The sequence below is a fragment of the Bos mutus genome, chromosome 1 (assembly GCF_027580195.1).
Source record: "Bos mutus isolate GX-2022 chromosome 1, NWIPB_WYAK_1.1, whole genome shotgun sequence".
NCBI classification, from domain to species: domain Eukaryota; kingdom Metazoa; phylum Chordata; class Mammalia; order Artiodactyla; family Bovidae; genus Bos; species Bos mutus.
The window spans coordinates 56,347,021-56,367,257 of NC_091617.1; the positions used below are offsets into that span (position 1 = coordinate 56,347,021).

The window sequence follows — 20,237 nt, forward strand, 5'->3', positions numbered from 1 at the left end:
TCCAAAGGGGCAAATTCAATTATTTAGAATGTACATTTATGTGGAAGTATCCATCTATTAATTGCTGGAGAATATTGTGTTTTTTAACTGTGTGGATCACAACAAACTGGAAAATCCTCAAAGAGATGGGAATACCGGACTACCTTTCCTGTCTCAGACATGCAGATAATACTACTCTAATGCAGAAAGTGAAGAGGAACTAAAAAGCCTCTTGATAAGGGTTAAAAGAGAGAGTGAAAAGTTGGCTTAAAACTCAACATTAAAAAAACTAAGATCATGGCATCTGGTCCCATCACATTGTAGCAAGTAGATAGGGAAAAAGTGGAAGTAGTAACAGATTTTATTTTCTTGGGCTCCAAAATCACTGCAGATGGCGACTTCAGCCATGAAATTAAAAGACACTTGCTCCTAGGAAGGAAAGCTATGATAAGCCTAGACAGCATATTAAAAAGTAGAGACATCAGTTTGCCAACAAAAGTTCATATAGTCAAAGCTATGATTTTTCCAGTAGTCATGTATGGATGTGAGAGTTGGATCATAAAGAAGGCTGAGCACTGAAGAACTGATGCTTTCAACTTGTGCTGGAGAAGAGCCTTGGACTGCAAGGAGATCAAACCCATCAATCCTAAAGGAAATCAACCCTGAATATTCATTGGAAGGACTGATGCTGAAGCTCAAGCTCCAATACTTTGGCCACCTGATCTGAAGAGCTGACTCACTGAAAAAGATCCTGGTGCTGGGAAAGATTGAAGGCAAAAAGTAAAGAGGGCAGCAGAGGATGAGATGGTTAGATAGCATCACAGACTCAGTGGACATGAATTTGAGCAAACTCTGGGAGGTAGTGAAGGACAGGGAAGCCTGGCATGCTGCAGTCCATGGGGTGGCAAAGAGTTGAACCCGACTTAGCTACTGAACAACAACATTGTGCTTTTTAAGACTTATGTATAAAGGGAGCATGAGAAATTGCACCAGTTCATGACAACTGCTTAATCGTTTTGTCAGTTACCTCATGAGTGCATATAAATCATGAAATACTCTACTATGGGCCCAACACTGTATGGTGGTGAAACAAAATAACTGAAAGAGGCCAAGATGCCTAAGCACTATGTAGTGATTCATATCTTTTATCTTATTTTTTTCCAGTAAAGTCTTAAGAGTGTTTTCTCTCTGAGTTCCTTTTCCTACATCCTTATAGTTCTTTTTTGGCTTGGTCTTTCCCCATTTTGTACACTTCCTCAGCTTGTGGCTCAGCTGGTAAAGAATATGCCTGCAGTGCAGGAGACCTGGGTTCGATCTTGGGTTGGGAAGATCTCCTGGAGAAGGGAACAGCTACCCACTCCAGTATTCTGGAGTGAGAATACTGAGAACTCCATGGACTATATGGTTCATAGGGTTGCAAAGAGTCGGACATGACTAAGTGACTTTTGCTTCAGCAACATATTCCATCCATCCTCTTTATTAATTTCCTTCAGTGACTGAAAATTATTAGATTTACAGACTTTAATAGATTCATAGTATCATAGGTTACAGTAATATAAGTATAACTGAGATTATAATCAAAATTCTTTTTTAAAGATAAAGAAGGTTGAGGACTAGTCAGGCATTGAACTGGGGGACAAATAATGGTCCTGCATTCCGTGTACCACTTTACCTAGCATAATGTTCCACTTTATTTCTATATCCTGGCCAGCATAAATATTCTCATTTTTAGCTATTTCCTATCACTCATAAATCTCTCACTGTAATTTATGCTTACATCTCATCAAACACTGCTCAAAGTTAATTGTAAACTGTTTGGGTTTTCAAGAATCAGATTGAGACAAGTGGCCTGCAGAGAACATTTAGAAAATCTTGAATATTTAGATATTTACAAGTGCTCTGAGACCACAGACAAGGTCACTTAAATACTTTTGGTTTCCAAAAATTCAGAAAAAATTAAGCAAATTCAAAGTCAAGTTTTGAGGTTATTGAAAAATTGAGGAGGAAGGGTAAAATAATTCACCAAAAGAAAGTGTTAAAAAACATTATGCCTGAATGTGGTTGGAACTGCAACAAAAAAAGGGAAGAGGCCAAAAGCAGAAAGGTCAAGTGAAACCAGTCTTTCAAGAAGTCCATTCCCCTCCCTGAAGTTAATAAACTACTTCAGCCTTCTAATTTCTGTTTTCATTTTCTTGGATAAGTCGATCACAGTCTATGAAGCCTGCAACTCTGTGCCAGCATCGTGAAAAACAAGATGGTTATAGGTAAAGAGCTTTTTAACCTCAAAGAATGTATCATTTAATTGGTGAGGTAAGATTAACCATCAATGCTACTTTTCTGGAATAAATTTACTAACTACCATTTTTCAAGTTTAACTGAACTGAAAGGAAGGCTCAGAGGGAGCTTGTATGCTAGTTATTAGGGGGTATAGGAATAAATAAGACAAGGTACCTCCCTTGAAGGGGCTTGCCTTCTAATGGGAAATAGGCTTGACAGTTGGGAGAATGAATAACACTATAAAAAGGTGCAGACCTTGCTTGGGTGTGCAGAGGATTAATTTCAACTGTGACTATAGGGGCAAAGCTGAATGGAAAGTTTATATTCGAGATGAACCTTAGTGAGTGAGTAGCTTTTTGATAATCAGAGCAGTGAACAGGACAGGGGAACTATTTTAAGTCTGAGGAAGTTGAAGGGAAAAAGGTACACTATCCAGGTATCTCATGGCAGATTCAGGGAACTGATACACTCTTGGATCATGGTTTTCTGAAAATACTGATATGTAGATCACTAGTTGTTTCAGAGTAAATGGAATAAGCACTGGGGTATGGGGAGAGAAGTTTAAATGTTTATCTATCATGAGAAAACACAGAGCCTGATTCTTTTGGAATATTTATAAAGTTCATATAAATAGCTAAAAATGAGAATATTCAATTAAACCTGGTTGTTCAAATGCTAACAGATGGTGTGATATTGATAGCCACCCAGCCTCACTGGCCCTCAATTCTTTAAAAAATAAGATGAAAGGGGACTTCTCTGGTGCAGTGGTTAAAGAGTCCATGCTTCCACTGCAGAGGGCAGGGTTTCAATCCCTGGTCAGGGAACTAGGACCCTAAATGCCACATACTATGGCAAAAATAAATAAATAAAGCAGATGAAAAAATTGTACAACAACAACAGAAAATAGGAAGTCAACCTCTCCTACACACGTATATTCAACTTCACTTCTCTCAGTGAGTTACTGACGCTAAGTCTCTAAGACATCTAGGTCTCTCATTCTACTACAGGGTTACCTTTCCATTTGGGCCTCACAGATGGCTTGGTGGTAAAGAATCTACCTAGCAAGCTGCAGACTAGACTTTGATTCCTGGGTCAGGAAAATCCCCTTGAGAAGGAAATGGCAACCCATTCCAGTATTCTTGCCTGGGAAATCCCATGGACAGAGGGGCCTGGAGGGCTACAGTTCATGGGGTTGCAAACAGCCAGACACGACTTGGCAACTAAACAGCAACAATAATCACCCTTCCATTTAGCTACTGGACTATCACCCAATGCTAGTAGCACTGATGAGCATCCTGACTAGTTCCAGGATTCCATGACTGTGGGCTTGGGAGGAGTGCATAAAGTGGGTTAGGAGTGGAAATGAGCTAGCTGTTAGCCCAGACCACATCAATGACCTGCAATGGAATAATAGAAACACCACTGTGGTTCTTGTATGTTATCAGAAGGATGAAGATCATTGGCTGTCACACTGAGTAGCATAGGAATTTTTCTTGAGTGGAGGGTAAAAAAACAGATGGAGACTTGTGAACAGGCATTAAAATTCATCAAGGGTATTCCCTCTAGAAAAAGACGTTAACACTGTCTACCTGCCTGAAACTAAAATGGATGTTTGCAGTCAGGAATAATGCACTGAAGTAAATGATACAATTCTAATTTTCCATCTAACAAGCATGTTGACACTTTTTTGCTGCTTTTCCTGAATTCTTAATATGTATAACCATTTTATGGGCTTCCCTGGTGGCTCAGATGGTAAAGAATCTGCCGGGAATGCGGGACACCTGGATTCTATCCCTGGGTTGGGAAGATCTCCTGGAGAAGGGCATAGCAGCCCACCCCAGGATTCTTGCCTGGAGACTCACTATGGACAGAGAAGCCTGGTGGGCTACAGTCCATGGGGTCACAAAGAGTCAGATACGACTGAACAACTAAGCACAACACAGCACATAATCATTTTATGATGCTCAGGATATCCAAAGCTGTTCCTAAGGGATTTGTCTTGTCAAACATCTTCTGAAAAAGAATAAAGATCACAGTTGCTTTTGGCTGGATTTATCAGTCAATATTAGTTATTGTTTCTGCTGTTTCCTCAAATATTTATATCTAATGGGTGGGACATTTTCAATGCTAAAAATAATTAAAATAAATGCATGCAGTGAATGATGAAACCTCTACTATCTCCAGGCTCTCATAGGATGAAGTATCCCTTTTTAAGTCACTATAGGTTTAGGACGCCTCTCCTTTTAAAAATTCTCATGAAAACTGCTCCTGCATTATTACAGAATATATATTCCATGGCTAGGGTATACCTAGTATAATTGATGCCCAGAGTGCATCATTTTTAACAACCTTTTTTTTTTTCTATATTCAGAAATAATCATGAAATGAAACATATAATAAAATGGCCAGAAAAGAAACTGACTTTTTTTGTCATTAAACTTCATATATAAAGCAATGCAGGGACTGCCCTGGCAGTCCAGTAGTTAAGACTCTGTATTTCCAATGCAGGGGGCACAAGTTTGATCCCCACTGGGGGAACTAAGATCCCACATACCACATGGCTAAAAAATTTATTAAAAAAAAAAAAAACAAAGAAAGTTTTAAAATATCTGAAAAAGAGAATGCAAAAAAAGGAAAAGTGCATAGGTATTTATTTAATACTTTTATATGTATCTAAACAGTGTGAGGCCTGGCATGCTGCAATTCATGAGGTTGCAAAGAGTCGGACACGACTGAGCGACTGAACTGAACTGAACTGAAACAGTGTAAACTTGGATCCTTTAGTTGTAGCCTGATATTGTGGTTTATATAAGTAATTTTCCAGTTTTTAAAGTTTTTAAAGTTCTGTAAAAAATATAATATAAACAATTACTATACTGTACCACTACTACTATCATAAAGTTTTATTTTCTTGATTCATTCTTTAATTTTAAAACAACACTTTAAAGATTATAAAATATAAATCTATAACTATATAGCTATTAGTCAATAAAGCATTTCAATTTAAAACATTTCAGATATAAACTTTAGTTCATGCATGAAAAAATATTGCACCTCACAGCCTGTGTTTTGTTTCATTGTTTTGAATTTTAAACAAATATTCAAAATATTTACATGGAACAAAAGAAATGGAACTTTACATTGTGTTTCCTTGTCTCTGTAATCACTATGATATTATTGCTTATTTAAAATCTACTGTTTTAATGCAGAAATATGTAGTACTACAGGGGTTTGAGACACAAACCATGCCTAAAGCAAGCTCAAGTAATTCTGAACATTATGAATTTACTCTTGAAGTGAACATGCCTGTGTGCATGCTAAGTCGATTCAGTTATGTCCTACTCTTTGTGACTCCATGGACTGTAGCCCACCAGGCTCCTCTGTTCATGGGTTACTCCAGGCAAGAATACTGGGATTCTTACAGGGTTGCTATGCCCTACTCCAGGGGATCTTTCCAACCCAGAGATTGAACCCCATAGCTCCTGCACCTCCTGCATTGCAGATGGGGTCTTTACTACTGAGCCACCAGGGAAACCCATACATAGCTGAATTTGTATGTGTGCAGGGCCAACTCTCTAACAGGGATGTTTTCTAAGTTAACTTTCATGTAGATGCAATATTTATCAAAGGGAAAGTACTGAAAAATGTACTCATTTGAAACTTACATACATATTACTAAAACTCAGGAGTAACCATAGTAATTATTTAGAACTTAGACCAAAATATTTGGGTGTGGAGGAAATATTTTATCACTGATATTGTTCAGAATTGCTGGTATGTGGTCATTAAAAGTAGACTGACTTTTGTTCTTTGTTTTAAAACTCTGTACAGATAATGTACTCCCTTATTGCTCATGTCCCAGGAGTGTGGACATCACACTGTTCATGATTATTTAGTAATGGAACAGTTTCTAGTGCTAAGGGGATACAGAAAGAGCTTCACTTGGCTCTTCAGTTTTCCAATATGATTTTTTTTCTTTAAATTTTGACAAGATATAATCTCTCAGAATTTTCAGATCTCTTAGAGGGAGAAAGCCTTTCTGTCTGGACTATCAGAGAAAACTTCAAGGAGGAGGTTGAATCTTCTCTGCCTCCAAATCTTACCCTAGGGCAGTTCTGGTGCCCTTTCCATTATTGCAGTATAATATCACTGTCTACCTAATCACATGGCTGGAGCCTGGGTGCCATCCTTGTCTCCTGCCCCATTCTATCAGCCACCAAGTTAAGTTAATTCAGCATAAAAAATATCTTTTGAATTTGTTTTTATGCCACTGCCTTAATTTGGGTCTCATTCTACTTCATGAGGATTATTGTCACAGCTTAACAACTAGCCTTCTGCATTCCAAACTTGACCTTTTTCCCCTTCCGCAACCAAATTCATTCTCCACATTACTGTCACAGTTTATATTCTTAAAATTTAAAGTCAATTGCACGATTTTTTTTTTTGCCTGAAACCCCATAGAGAGTCTTCAGTACCTACTTAAAAATGTCCAGCCTTCATCAAATGGCATTTATCCCCTGCTTCTTTATGCGAACTTATTCCCCTCCCTTACACAACACACTCTAGTAACCCACATCCACTTGATGCCACACCAAATGCCCCATGCTATTTTGCGTGACATGCCTAACTGTATTATACTTAAATAAGTGTTTATGCTTCGGTCTTCTGATCTTCCCATCTTCCCAGGGATGGCAAAAGGAGATCTTCTGCTTCCCAAGGATAGCAAAAGGAGATGGCCTTAGAAAAAGTATGAAAGTGAGAAGCAGGATGTACCCTGAGACTGAACAGAGAGAGCTTCATGAAGAGAAAAATCCCCTGCTCACAACTCTATGCTGTCTGTGCACTAAGGACACAGAACAGACACAGCTGAGTCCTCAGAGTGTGCGTGCTTAGTCCCTCAGTCCTGTCCAACTCTGCAGCCTCATGGACTGTAGCCCACCAGGCTCCTCTGTCCATGGAATTCTTCAGGCAAGAACACTGGAGTGGATTGCCATTCCCTTCTCCAGGCGATCTTCCCAACCCAGGGATCAAACCCAGGTCTCCTGCATTGCAGACAGATTCTTTACCATCTGAGCTACCAGGGAAGCCCTGAATCCTTTGGTATGTGGACTCAAAATGTCAAGGTGAAGGATATATGCATCTTAACATATGCTTTAGTGGTTATAACCTAAGCATGAAAGAAAAACTAGATCTTATAAGTATGTAGTGTAGAAAGGCCTGATTTATGTCCATTTGGGGTGAAACTCAAAATATTTAAGAAATGACACTCTGTGGTCATCCAGATACCTAGACCAACCAATTAGAGAGGCATGCCAACCACAAAAAACTGGATGGCCCAATATCTTCCAGCTAAGCAAGCCTAGCCACAGGTGTAAATACCATAAGGGGCGGAAGAGAGTAAGTAATCTGTAAAACTCAATAACAACTAAGAAAAAAAGAGGTTTATGGTTATGAATCTTAAATGAAATACAGTTATTTCTTATTTTTAAAGATTATATACCTTGATTATAACTATTCCCATGAGGAAAACCCCGACAGATTTTAACCTCTCTATTGAAAAAATTTTACATTTATGGAAAATTCAAAATAGTTACATTCACTGAAATAAATGAATGACAGTAAAATGACAGTAATGAAGCCTGAGTACCTTAATTTGACCTAAGGTGGTATTAGAGTTGACCATAAATATGTACATAAATAATTTTTTTAAAAGCTAAAATGACTGTGACAAGTATGTGTGCATGCTAAGTCACTTCAGTCGTGTCCGACTCTTTGCGACTCTGTGGACTGTAGCTGGCTAGGCTTCTCTGTCCATGGGATTATCCAGCCAAGAATACTGAAGTGGGTTCCCATGCCCTTCTCCAGGGGATCTTCTCAACCCAGGGATCAAGCTCAAGTCTCTTATGTCTCCTGCATTGGCAAGCAGGTTCTTTACTACTAACATCACCTGGGAAGCCCATGACACTTATAATATGCCAATAATTTTCCCTTACATGAACCAGGATTTTAGCTTCTATCAGAAGGTACTATGGTAGAAAAACAACTAACAAAAACTTCAGATATGTGATGGGGAGGCCTCAGAAGAAGATTAGTCTTCAGACTCAGGAAGAAACAGGCCTTCAGAGGATGCTGGTAGTATGATCTTTCTTGCTTTAGAGTGCAGAGGGGTGGAGCAGAGAGATGGGTACTAATAAGGAAGGGAAACAGGTGCCTCTCCCTTGCAAACTGGTGTGGTTTAGGGGGTCCCATGACACAGTGACTTGAGCATGTTGTTGTTTTTTAGCAGTTAAGTCCAACTCTTTTGCAACCTCATGGACTGCAGCCCACCAGGCTCCTCTGTCCGTGAGATTTCCCAGGCAAGAATACTTGAGTGGGTTGTCATTTCCTCCTCCAGGACTTAGGGCATAGCAAGGCCAATCCACACATAGCAACAGCTGCCATGTAATTACACATCAAAGATCCTGGAAAGACATCCACCCAGACAGCCTTAAGGAATCTCATGCACAGCATCAGGAAGCCCACATGACCTACTTCCCATCACAAGCTGGCTCACAAAACCAGAAATGTGGTGACTTGCGATGAGGGGAGGGGAATTCCATTGCATGCAGAAACCACTAATTTAATGTGGTATTATGTAGTGTTGATTAAACTTATTATTTTAACTCTGTGGTAAACAGACCCATACCACAAGTCAGATATTTCTAGAAGTGCTGGGAATATCTGGGGAAATTTGAATAAGGGTGATGCACATATCCATTGTTAAAATCAGAAACTCTATTTTAAAGGATGATCTTTGTTAATGGAAAACCCTGCGGCTTGATTTCAGGGACGCAATGAAGATTTGCTTATCTCAGTTCCCATGGTGAGATGAAAGATTCACACATTTTTACCTGACAAACAAGATGTAATATAATAGAGGTCACAGACATAGAAGTAGTATGAAAAAATAGTTCAAGATTTTTTCCCTTTTCTGTGCATATTGTCTGATACTGGTTGCCTTAGGGATAGGCAATCCGTCCTTGTCTAAACACAAATACACCACACATAGTCACACACAGACTTAGAAGATGTAAAATTCCTTTAGCAAAAATGGAACTGGAAAGAATGAACTTCACCCCAAGAATACGTACAGTATGAATTCATATTTATTCCCTTTACTTAAAAACCAAAGACCATGAAATGAATAGAGAGAATTTTCACACTCATTTTCTATTACTATATTCTTCTTAAAATCTTCTTAAAATGGTATGTGAAAACTTTAAGTTTGCTTTCATGTGGTATTTATAGACCACATTTTGAAACAATTTCTTCTAGGGCTAGAATTTCTCATAATGTGATGTGATTACTTTGGAGAATAGTTTGAAGTCTATCTCTTTAATTCAGTCGTATTGAGCAATCTAAGATTTTAAGCCATATAGCTCTTGGTTTTATCTAGTTTGCCAGAATTCTGAAATTTTTTTGACTTGATACAGTCATTCTAGTATCTGCCACAGCTTTGTCAAACAGCAAAGTATACAAAGTGCCTGCACTATTTCCTTTTCCTGAGATATTAAAGAATAGGACAAGCAGAGAACTTCAGTGATCATCAGGTCAGATAGTTTATCACATTTGGAAAATCAACCTTCAGAATCACTGCCTCATCTTCATTGCCACTTGCCCACAATTGCATCATATTTCACATTATCAAAGTACTATGAACCCATCCTAGGTGCTCCCAACAGAAGGAAAACAGGGATATGACTAATATTTTTGAGTTCTTATTATGTACCATACATAGTTTCTTTTGATCCTCAAAGCAATTTTATAAGGTAGTTATAGTATATATTATTATCTTTATCTTAAGTGGGAGAAACCAAGTGTAGAGAAGTGAAGCCACTTACTTAAGGTCCCCAGCTGGCGGGAGTCAGAGCCAGGACTGGGACTTGAACCCAGGCCTGGCTAGCTCCAAGGCACAAGCTCTTATCTAGAAGAGTAGCTGTGAAAGCACATGGGAACGCACAGGAAGGTCGTTGGCACTGTGGCTGGTTCACAACACATAATAATAAGTGCCAGGCATTACTATTTTTTGGATAGGATGAATTCGGCGAAGTGACACAGCAGTTGAGTAATTGTCCAAGGGCACAAGGCCTGTGGGCAGCAGAGGCCAGGTGGAAACCCACAGTGCCTGCCCCAAGTGCCTCTGCTCTGAACATTCACTTCCAACTGCTTTTGGAGATCAGCAGTGATCTGTATATTCACCAGCCAAATAAACGTAATAGAGATAGAAAAAGGGCTCTATTCCATAGAAAAATGTCCTTCTATGTGTGTGTTAGTCACTCAGTCGTGTCCAACTCCTTGTGACCCCACGGACTATAGCTTGCCAGGCTACCCCTGTCCATGGAATTCTCCAGGCAAGAATACTGGAGTGGGTAGCCATTTCCTCCTTCAGGGGATCTTCCCAAGCCAGGGATCAAACTAAGGTCTCCTGTATTGCAGGCAGATTCTTTACCGTCTATATGAGACATGAAATTCTTCAGAATTATACTAATGAAGAAGGCCAGTCTTGGTCAAAACTAGGAAGTAAAAAAAAAACTTTGTTCTGGGTGCTTTCTCATGCTTTCTCTGAGTATTTCTTCATTACATTTCCACCAAGTAACAAATGACCTCCCTGTGACTCCGCCCTACTGGTCATGTCTTTGTCTCCCCAGGCCAGAGGATTCACTCCAGTCTTGCAGAGTTCTGCCTGTCCTATATGATGAAGATGAGTATCTGGTGGAGAGTGTGTTAGCCAGTGTGTAATCACCTCTCTGGAATAGCATAAGTGTCTAGCCAGTTCAATAGACCCTACAGAAAAATGATTCTTGTTGACAATTTAGAGGATAGTTCTGGGCAAGGAAGACTCTGGCATAGCTGGGCCAATCCTTCAGAGATGCTAGGCCTTCCACCTTGCTCACAGTGACCTTAGGGAAAAAAGCAGGACAGGAAAAGCCTAGAGCATACCTTAGAAGCTGTGAACAGTAGCATTCAAGAGAACCTTAGGCATTTTATAAGAAACCAACCTGAGTATTTCTAAATATTGCCTTCAGTGTTTGAGTGGCTATGTATGATGTTCAGAGTAACCATCCTTCCATTTTGTGCTATTGGAAGGACACAAGGCAAGTCTGTCTCTACTTTTGTAGATACTTCCTCACCTTCCTAAGATATTCTACTACTGAGATTCATTGGTATTCTCAAAGCCCTAGAAGATACTTAGCATTATCAGTGTGGGCAGAAACTGCCAGTGGTCCTCCAATATTAATTCTCCTAATATCACAGAACAAAAAGAAATAGGATAATCACCACCCAGCTAGAATCTAAATGTCCCAGCCCTCCTCATAGCCACTTCTGGGCAATGGGTTGTTTGTGATATATTCAAGTTCCATGTTATGCTTATAAATGTGGTTATCAGGAATGAGAAAAGAAGTTAGAGAGCTCTACCAGACAAACCTAATGTTTCCCCATGACTGTCTAGATGGCCCCTCTATCACTCTCCTTGTCTGTGTTTAATGTGAACCTCATATGGTACATGTTTAGATTCTGTGCATACTAACACGATTCCCCTGCACGTGTACACAGGCAAACAAATAATTTCTTCCATTGAGAAGCATGGAAATCAGAGTCCATAACCAAGGAGATAATGATATCAAGAGTTGTTTATAGTGACTTCTCTGATGGTCCAGAAGCTAAGACTCCATCCTCCCAAAGCAGGGGGCCCGAGTTCCATCCCTAGTCATGGAATAGATCTCACATGTGTGTGCTCAGTTGCTCAGTGGTATCTGACTCTTTGAGACCCCCATGGACTGTAGCCCACCAGCTCCTCTCTCCTGTCCATGGGATTTCCCTTCTCCAGGGGATCTTCCTGACCCAGGGATCAAACCTGCATCCCTGCATTTGCAGGCAGATTATTTACCACTGCACCACCTGGGGAGCTCCAGATCACACAAGCCACAACTAAAAAGAAAAAGACCCCACAAGCTGCAACTGAAGCCAGCTCAGCCAAATACATAAATAATAGTTTTTGGTAAAAAGAGTTGTATATAGACAAGTTTTTGTAAACCTCAAATGAGAGATGATCTCCCAATACTGCTTTAAGGAGACTATCAGGCTAATAAAGTTTTGTACTAAATGGGGGAAAAAAGAAAACTAAACCATTATCAGTAAACGTACACAGCACTTACTGTGTAATTTTAGCGAATAAACTTCAAGTACTATTTTAACAGTTTCACAGAATTAATTCACTTACTACTAACAACATCCCTATAAGTTCAATATCATTGTTGTCCCCATCATTTAGATGAGGAAAGAGAACCAGAGAGGTTATAATCAGAGAAGCAGTAAATGGCAGAGATGGGAGAGTAATCTAGTAATCTGGAATGATCCTACCTGCTCTATCATTGCCTTTCCAAGAAAAAAAAAAGCAAGATTGGTTTCATTTTTGAACCTAGTTACAAATGCCTGTGAATATTTTTCTTTCAACAACTCTAAAATGTAAGTAAAGGTGAAACTCACAAATGATGGAAATTAAGTTGGAAAGTCTCAGAGAAGTAAGATAAACTGACTTCAATATTACAATAGAGGAAATTTTGATAGTGGGACAGAGGAAGTAATAATTAATTAAAGAGTTCAGTGTTAGAAAAGTCTATTCAAGGCTGTGATTAACACAGGAATTAGTCTTTTCAAACCTTAATCCAGGAAATCCTGTAGCTGCAGAATGTATTCCTAGACATTTACATATAAGTCAGTCATATCTTATAGCAGGCACTTTAGTGATAACAATATACAGGCATTTGGCAGAAGGTTAAGCTCTATTTCTGGCATAAAACATGTGTATTTCAAGAGGAACAAATAAGCATATCCAGATAAATAAGTCTGATAAAGACACTGTGTTACAAAACCAGCATATGAAGGAATGAGAGATTCCAAGCACTTTTTGCCCCAGCGTTTCTGCTCTGACCCAAGGATATGGTCTGCTCATACTGGGGAAACACAATCTGGGAGGGAGGTGGAGTACAGATTCAAGATTTCCTCCTGCCTTTATTCAGAACGTGTATAGTCTACACAGTAGCCAGACATTAACTGCAGTGCTGCTGGCTGCTTGATGCTGGAATCCTTGGTTGATGCTCAAATTGAATAAGTTGAGCATCAAGTGGTCCAGGGCCTCTCAGCTGGAGTCACTCACTGAAGATGGGGCAGGCTACTGACAAGAGCATCTCCACTTGGAGCCTTGTTCTTGCCAGCATAATCAGCCCATCTGTCCATGTATATATGCTAACACTTCTATTACTTTCATTCAGACAGAAATCATATGCCAGATACAAAGGGACAAAGCTCCCCCTAACTTTTTTTGAGAAACACAAAATGCAAGCAAGAATTCTTTCACTATGAAGGAGGACCTTCAACAGGAAGTTTGTAGAGAACATTACCTTTTTCACAACCTTATTATTGATGCAGCCACATTCCTAAGAAGATATACACATACCTCACATTGCTTTGAAGTGGAAAGGAAACATTATTTTAAAACTATTCTTAAAGACTTTGAAACTTTGTGCCTGTGTAAAGAATTCAGTAACTGCATCACAGGAAATCCCTAAGATATAAAGGTTAAACTAAATGAGGTTTAAAGGAATAGAGTCATCAGCTGTCAGGAGTACAAATCTCACCAGCCTATATCGTTGTTATTCAGTCACTGAGTAGTGTCCTACTCTTTGTGACCCCATGGACGGCAGCACGCCAGGCTTCCCTATCCTTCACTATCTCCCTGAGTTTGCTCAAACTCATATCCACTGAGTCTAGTGCCACCTGGGAAACCCCTCAACAACCTATATCCCTAATTTAATTCAAGTAATGCTGCAATCCAAAAACATATATAAGCTATCTGGCTAATCCTTTGTCCAAGGCTTTCTGTTCTATTGTTCAAATAATTCGAGTCACTATACTTTGGGCTAAATATTTTGTACAATATACTTCATTTATTCATTCTATTTTTAGCTTCAAAACCTCAACTATTTTAAATGATAATGTTAAAACTTGTTTCCCATTTATTTGAATATTCTGTGGGTTGTTTGGTATAAAGAATATTAGCAAAAATAGCATTAATGTTTGTGGTTTAGTCACTAAGTTGTGTCCAACTCTTATCAAACTTTTATTGTGTGAGTTTACTATGCTATGCACTTTACCTTTTGTATCTGTAGTCTTCACAATAGCCCCATAATTTAGGTAAATTATTATTATCTCTGTTTTACAAGTGAGGAAACTAAGTATAAGAGAGGATAAGAAATTAATCAAGGTCATGCAGAAAATGGCAGAGCCAGTCAATGAACCCAGTGCTGACACATATTGAAAGGAGGAGCAGAGTTGAACTCCCTGTGTGATACAGCACTGCACATCCTTCAAACTTCTCTTTAATAATATTTAAACCTCAGTTGTAACTAAAGTGAAAAATACAGCCGGCCATCTAAACTTTTCATCAGCACAACACCAGCTTTGTTGTCGTTGTGCTCAGTTGTGTCCGACTCTTTTGCCACTCCGTGGACTGTAGCCCACCAGGCTCCTCCATCCATGGCATTCTCCAGACAAGAATACTGGAGTGGGTTGCCATTTCTTCCTCTAGGGAATCTTCTTGACCCAGGGATTGAATCTGAGTCTCCTGCATTGCAGGTGGATTCTTTACCACTGCACACTTGGGAAGCCCCGTAATACCAAATACTTACACACATAAAAACGCTTAAGAGAAGGGGATTTTTTAATTTTGCAGCTGTTTGTGTGCCATCCTGGTATCGTGAAGACAAATTCCAAAACACAGTTTCAGAACTGAAGATGACATGCTAAAGGATTTCAGTGACCATATTTTCTGATTTGAAACTTATAAGAGTATGTGCTTGTGGGGATAAGGCAGGCTATTCGAAACCAGGAAATTAAGAACGTCTGTTGTCTTTCATAGCCCCTCCCTCTTTATAATATATGCGCATCTCTGACAAAGTAAAGGAGCAAGTGAACTCATCACTTTTTCACTTGTATAAAATTTTTGCAAAACTGGCCAAACATCAATGCAGATTTTAAGCTGTTTTCTATATCACATGACACCTTTTACCTTCAATATAATAAAAGCAGCGACAGAATGCACTGATCCCATATTTCTCAGCATTGTCTCATTCAGTATTCTCAAGGCACATGCCCCATGAAGCAATTTAGGAGATTTTATTTAGCCATATGCCTGCAACACAGGAAACCCAGGTTCAATTCCTGGGTCTGGAAGATCCTCTAGAAAAGGAAACGGCAACCACTCCAGTATTCTTGCCCAGAGAACCCCATGGGCAGAGGAGCCTGGCAAGCTACTGTACATGAGGTTGCAAGAGTCAGACATGACTTAGCGACTAAACCACCATTCCAGAGTAACCATGGAGTCATGTATAATCCCAGTTATCCAACACCTAACGAACACTCCTCTAGTCTCAGTTTGAAAAGAAGAAGCTATTTATTCACCAACAGCATAGCATCCAGAACACTTTTACTAGTATAGTGATAAATTTGTACTGAACTATTTATAGCATTTGCCCAGTTCTCTGTTCTTACGATCAGAATATGTTTTTAAGAAAACCAGCCAAACTCTGACTTAAATACTGTTTTCTAATTTGGTCTATATATGTTTTTAAGAAAACCAGCCAAACTCTGACTTAAATACTGTTTTCTAATTTGGTCTATGTTCTTTCTACCATGTCTTCAGTGAGCAAATCCAACTCCTTGATTTCATCTACCATTATCCACTAAGCATAAACACTATATCCTACTAAGATCAGCAAGGGAGAACATTGCTTCCAACATCCCCTGAGAAATATATAAGAAGTCGGTGTCTTACCATTGATACTCCAAATGCCTACATGAGGAATTAGGAAGAAGCCCCAGAACAATTTCCCAGTTCCAAGCACGGTGAGTGATGCCTTCATTTCCTGTTTATATCAGGGATGTTCAGGTAGAAAGCTTCCCTTTCTCCCCTGAATCTTTCAGAGTTGGATCAGGTTATCTGCTTCAATGACATCTATAAAATAAATAAAGAGAGAGGAGGTGGGAGAGGACAGTAAGAAGAGCCCAAATATTTTGTGAAACCAAACAAAGACTAGGTGGTACTCTGTTCTGTGGTTTTTGCTTCTTGTCAAATTGACTGTTCAGTTTCAAATGCTTCGATCCGTAAAGCAGCTCAGTCCTTAAATACACCTTTTGTGTCAGCCTTTTTGCCCCACATTGGGGTTTTTCTCATTCAAAGTTCAGTGAAATGAACAATTAAATTCTAAAGAAATTTATATTGGTGAAATATTTAGGTTGAGATTTTAATCAAACCAAGGTCAGAAAATTCATGGTAAAAACTACCTATGATAAGTATATATTTCCCCCCTTTTGACAGTTTGTGATTTTGAAACTTCTTTTATGTTAGAAATTTTAGATTTATCTTCCCAAACATCATGTCATAAAAAGATGAGAATGCTTCTTGTCATTAGGCCAGTGGAGATTCATCTGAGGTTATGCAGAAAAATGAGTGATAAGAAACCCTGCCTCAACAAAGGAAGGAAAGGCAACTGTCTTCAGTCTGTAGATAAATATCAATGGGATGAGATCATCATTAGTATTGGCTACATGTTTTCTCTAAATATGCAAGTTTTGAGCTAAATAACATCTTGAATATCAACTAAAGGAAACTTCCAATTTCAACATTCTTCATATGGCTACTATCTGAATTAAATAGAATAGAAACAATAAAGGAAGAAATGGAAAAGTTCAAGATCAGATAGCTCAGGATCAATGTGGAACCATTTTTGTCAACTCCACTTCTAATAATAGAAGATAGTTAAATTCACTCATTTGAGATTCCAAGTTAAAAATCTAGATTTGTGACATATGTGGTCATTGACAAAAGTTGATGTTGTAAGTCTTTGTCTGAGAGGCTGGTGATTTTCTTCCAAGGCCAAATTTCATGACTTTAAGTACTTAAGGTTAAAGGTTAACTTAAGAGCTTCCCTGGTGGCTCAGACAGTAAAGAATCTGCCTGCCATGCAATAGATGCAGGTTCAGTTCCTGGGTTGGGAAGATCCCCTGGAGAAGGAAATGGCAACCCATTCCAGGATTCTGTCCTGGGAAATCCCACGGACAGAGGAACCTTGGACAACAGGGGTTGCAAAGAGTCTGACATGACTTAGTGGCTAAATCACCAATACTGAGGTTAAAAGACAGTTATCATGAATTCACTGATTCAGATAGACACTGTGAATGGCTGGAGGCCCAAAGATGAAAAATCACTTTTCCTGATTTTAAAGAGCTCAGTCAACCAGCACTGCACTTTCCTCATATCAGCCTTTACGGTTGAGACTTAAATATTCAGGCATTTCAACCACCACACTGTAACCCAGAGAAACTACATGTAGCTTCTTAGTACTTCCATTACTGGAGTAAACATCCTGCAAAATATTTATGTAATGTTTACACAGCTTTCTTCCCCATGCTTAAGGTGGAATACAAATGACCTGTAACAGCAGAGGGAAGCTCATTGTGCCTTTAAAATTGTCCCAGAAGTCAAAAGACGTAAGCCACAAGGCCAAGGATCTCAGAATATTATCCCAAATCAGAAAGAAGTTCTAAAAATGTTGTTTATCTCAGCTAAAACCTTCATGAGTCCCTAAAGATTTTTTCATATAAAAATGTCTATGCTAATTAGATAAAATTTGGAAAAAAATTATGTAACACCTAATGTATTTTTAAAAAGATATCTATTTGTGACTTTTATCAGAATGACTGGCTCTTTGTACCTCCAGAGCTGGAGTCTTTAGAGCCAAATATTCATGTTTTAAAGAAATCTCTATTTTAAAGGTGATTCTGATATAACCAGTTTGGATAAATATTTGTAAACCAATTATAAGTTATCAGGGAGCATGGACTTTTGAGTCACAAGACTTGCTGTCAAATCTTTGCCACTTACTAGCTGCAGATTCTCTAATACATTTCCCAGATTCTGAGAGCCTGCGGTAGACACAGACACACCACTCAGATTTCTTTTCAAGGACAGATTTGCTCTTAAGAGAGAGCATCCAGGTGTATACTCCTCCAGGATCTGCTCAGCTGAGATTCCCCTTGTACAAGCTCATGCTTTCCCATAACAGCCTGCATCCAGTGATGGAACAAGGAAAGTGTATAAATGGCCAGCCATATTGACTCCACATGGGATGCTGATGGCCAATACTTGACTGAGAGCTCCCAGCTGACACAGCTAAGATTACGTCAGGCTTACAGTTTGACGTCTTTCTCTGCCCGATCTCCCTTCCACCACCTTTCTTTCACAGATGTTGATCTGTAGTCTATTTTGATGTCTGCTTCCAGAGAACTAAATCTGTTCTACATCTCCATTTTCTGTTCTTAGAACACAGATGGTAATATCTGTTATGTTGGCTAACTGAGGTAATGTATGCAAAGTGATCAGTAACTTGTATCAATAATTATTTCTGAACCAAAGATAGGTGTTCCTTTGGACAAGATGAATACCAGTAAGCCCTGTATTAATAAAATGGTGGAACAAGTTGAAAATGCTTATTTGCTAATAGCAGTCATCGTTGCACAGAGAATGGGACTGAAAAGCTTTGATTAGAGGAGAAGAAATGTAACAGCTTAAAGAAGGTCTGAATTCCAGAAATTTTACAAGGATGGATCAGCTTCATAAAGAGGCCACAGAAATGAAAGGCAAAAAGAACTAGAGGCTTGAGAACAGGAGATGTAAAAAGGGTCTCTCTACTGGGCCTGTCCCTCAGGGAAAGAGCTGTAATCCTCCAAAAGCCTGGAAGAGGTCAAAGTATAGTAGTTGTGTATTCACAGCATGACTGGAGGGCTGGATGGGTAAACAAGGCAGGGGTCACTTACTGACAGTGGAATACAGAAAAGGATCACAGTTATTGCCACCACTCCTGAGATGGGCAAGAATGCTGACTTGATATCAAGCTCCTCCCCTTGGCTCTTTAAAGTGTCCATTTGATGAGAGAACCAGTCTCATACTATGAGGTGGATGGTATAAAATACCTTTGGCTGCAAAAGATTGAAGATGCTTTGGGGAAAAAAAATTCCTTGCAATCAAAAAGTATATATACATGCAATACACCCAAACACCCTGCTCTCCTTACTTCTGTATTGGTAGACTTAAAATGTATTCTGATTCTGTTATTTACTAGATGTGTGTCCTTTGACAAGTTACTTAATTCTGAATCTATTATCTCTTTGAGTCCCATTATTTCCTCTGTAAAGCAGGAATCATTAGACTTACCTGGAACCTTGTCATGAAGTATTCAATAAGAGACAAAAATAGTAACATATTTTAACAAACATGAAACCACTTACCATAGCCACAGGAGCACAAAACTAGGATCCTGATAATTGTGTTTTCCTTTCTTTCCTCCCACTCAGATGAATTGTATAGATTGCTTAGGTCTTGTTTACTTGTATCCTTGAAGCATGGGCAGGGAGAGAGAAGACTTCTCCTTAGGCACCTGTGTGTGCTATATTTGTATATGCTTCTATTTTTATGCCATTTTGTATGTTTATTTCATTGTTTTTGTCAGGAAACCAGTTTATGCATGCATCATTGCTCTGCAAAATTGTTTCATCTTCTGCTTTTGTGGGCGTGCACATGCTTTGATGTGCCTGCAGCTTCAGATCTCAGCAAAATGTTAGGGTCTGAAGCCATGAACTTGTTCTTCCAGGAGGGACTAGGGGGTTTACATGGAAAAGACAGGTGGCATACCTTGTAGATTTACAAATATAAGGGTTGTAATTGACTAAAAGCCCCAGGTTCTGCACACTGAGATTGATCACCCTATTTGTGCCATGAGGTTCTGCTTCCTAGCCAGTGACTGAGTACAACAGAAACACCAAGGCAGGTCCATTTCTGAAAGACACAGGACTGTTCTTTATTATTATCATTGGGGTATTATTGC

At 39.1% G+C, this 20,237-nt stretch overlaps 1 protein-coding gene across 1 annotated transcript in view; it reads right to left on the reverse strand.

Annotated features, from left to right (window-relative positions):
• BTLA (B and T lymphocyte associated) overlaps positions 1 to 19,776 on the reverse strand; it is a 37,034-nt gene extending 17,258 nt beyond the window's left edge. Inside the window, exons 1-2 of the mRNA XM_070373708.1 lie at positions 19,642 to 19,776; positions 16,130 to 16,309 (exon numbers count right to left, since the gene is read on the reverse strand). Coding sequence (XP_070229809.1) covers positions 16,130 to 16,217 — 88 coding nt within the window. The 5' untranslated portion in view covers positions 16,218 to 16,309; positions 19,642 to 19,776. The remainder of the gene's footprint in view (positions 1 to 16,129; positions 16,310 to 19,641) is intronic.
• Positions 19,777 to 20,237: the final 461 nt, after the last annotated feature.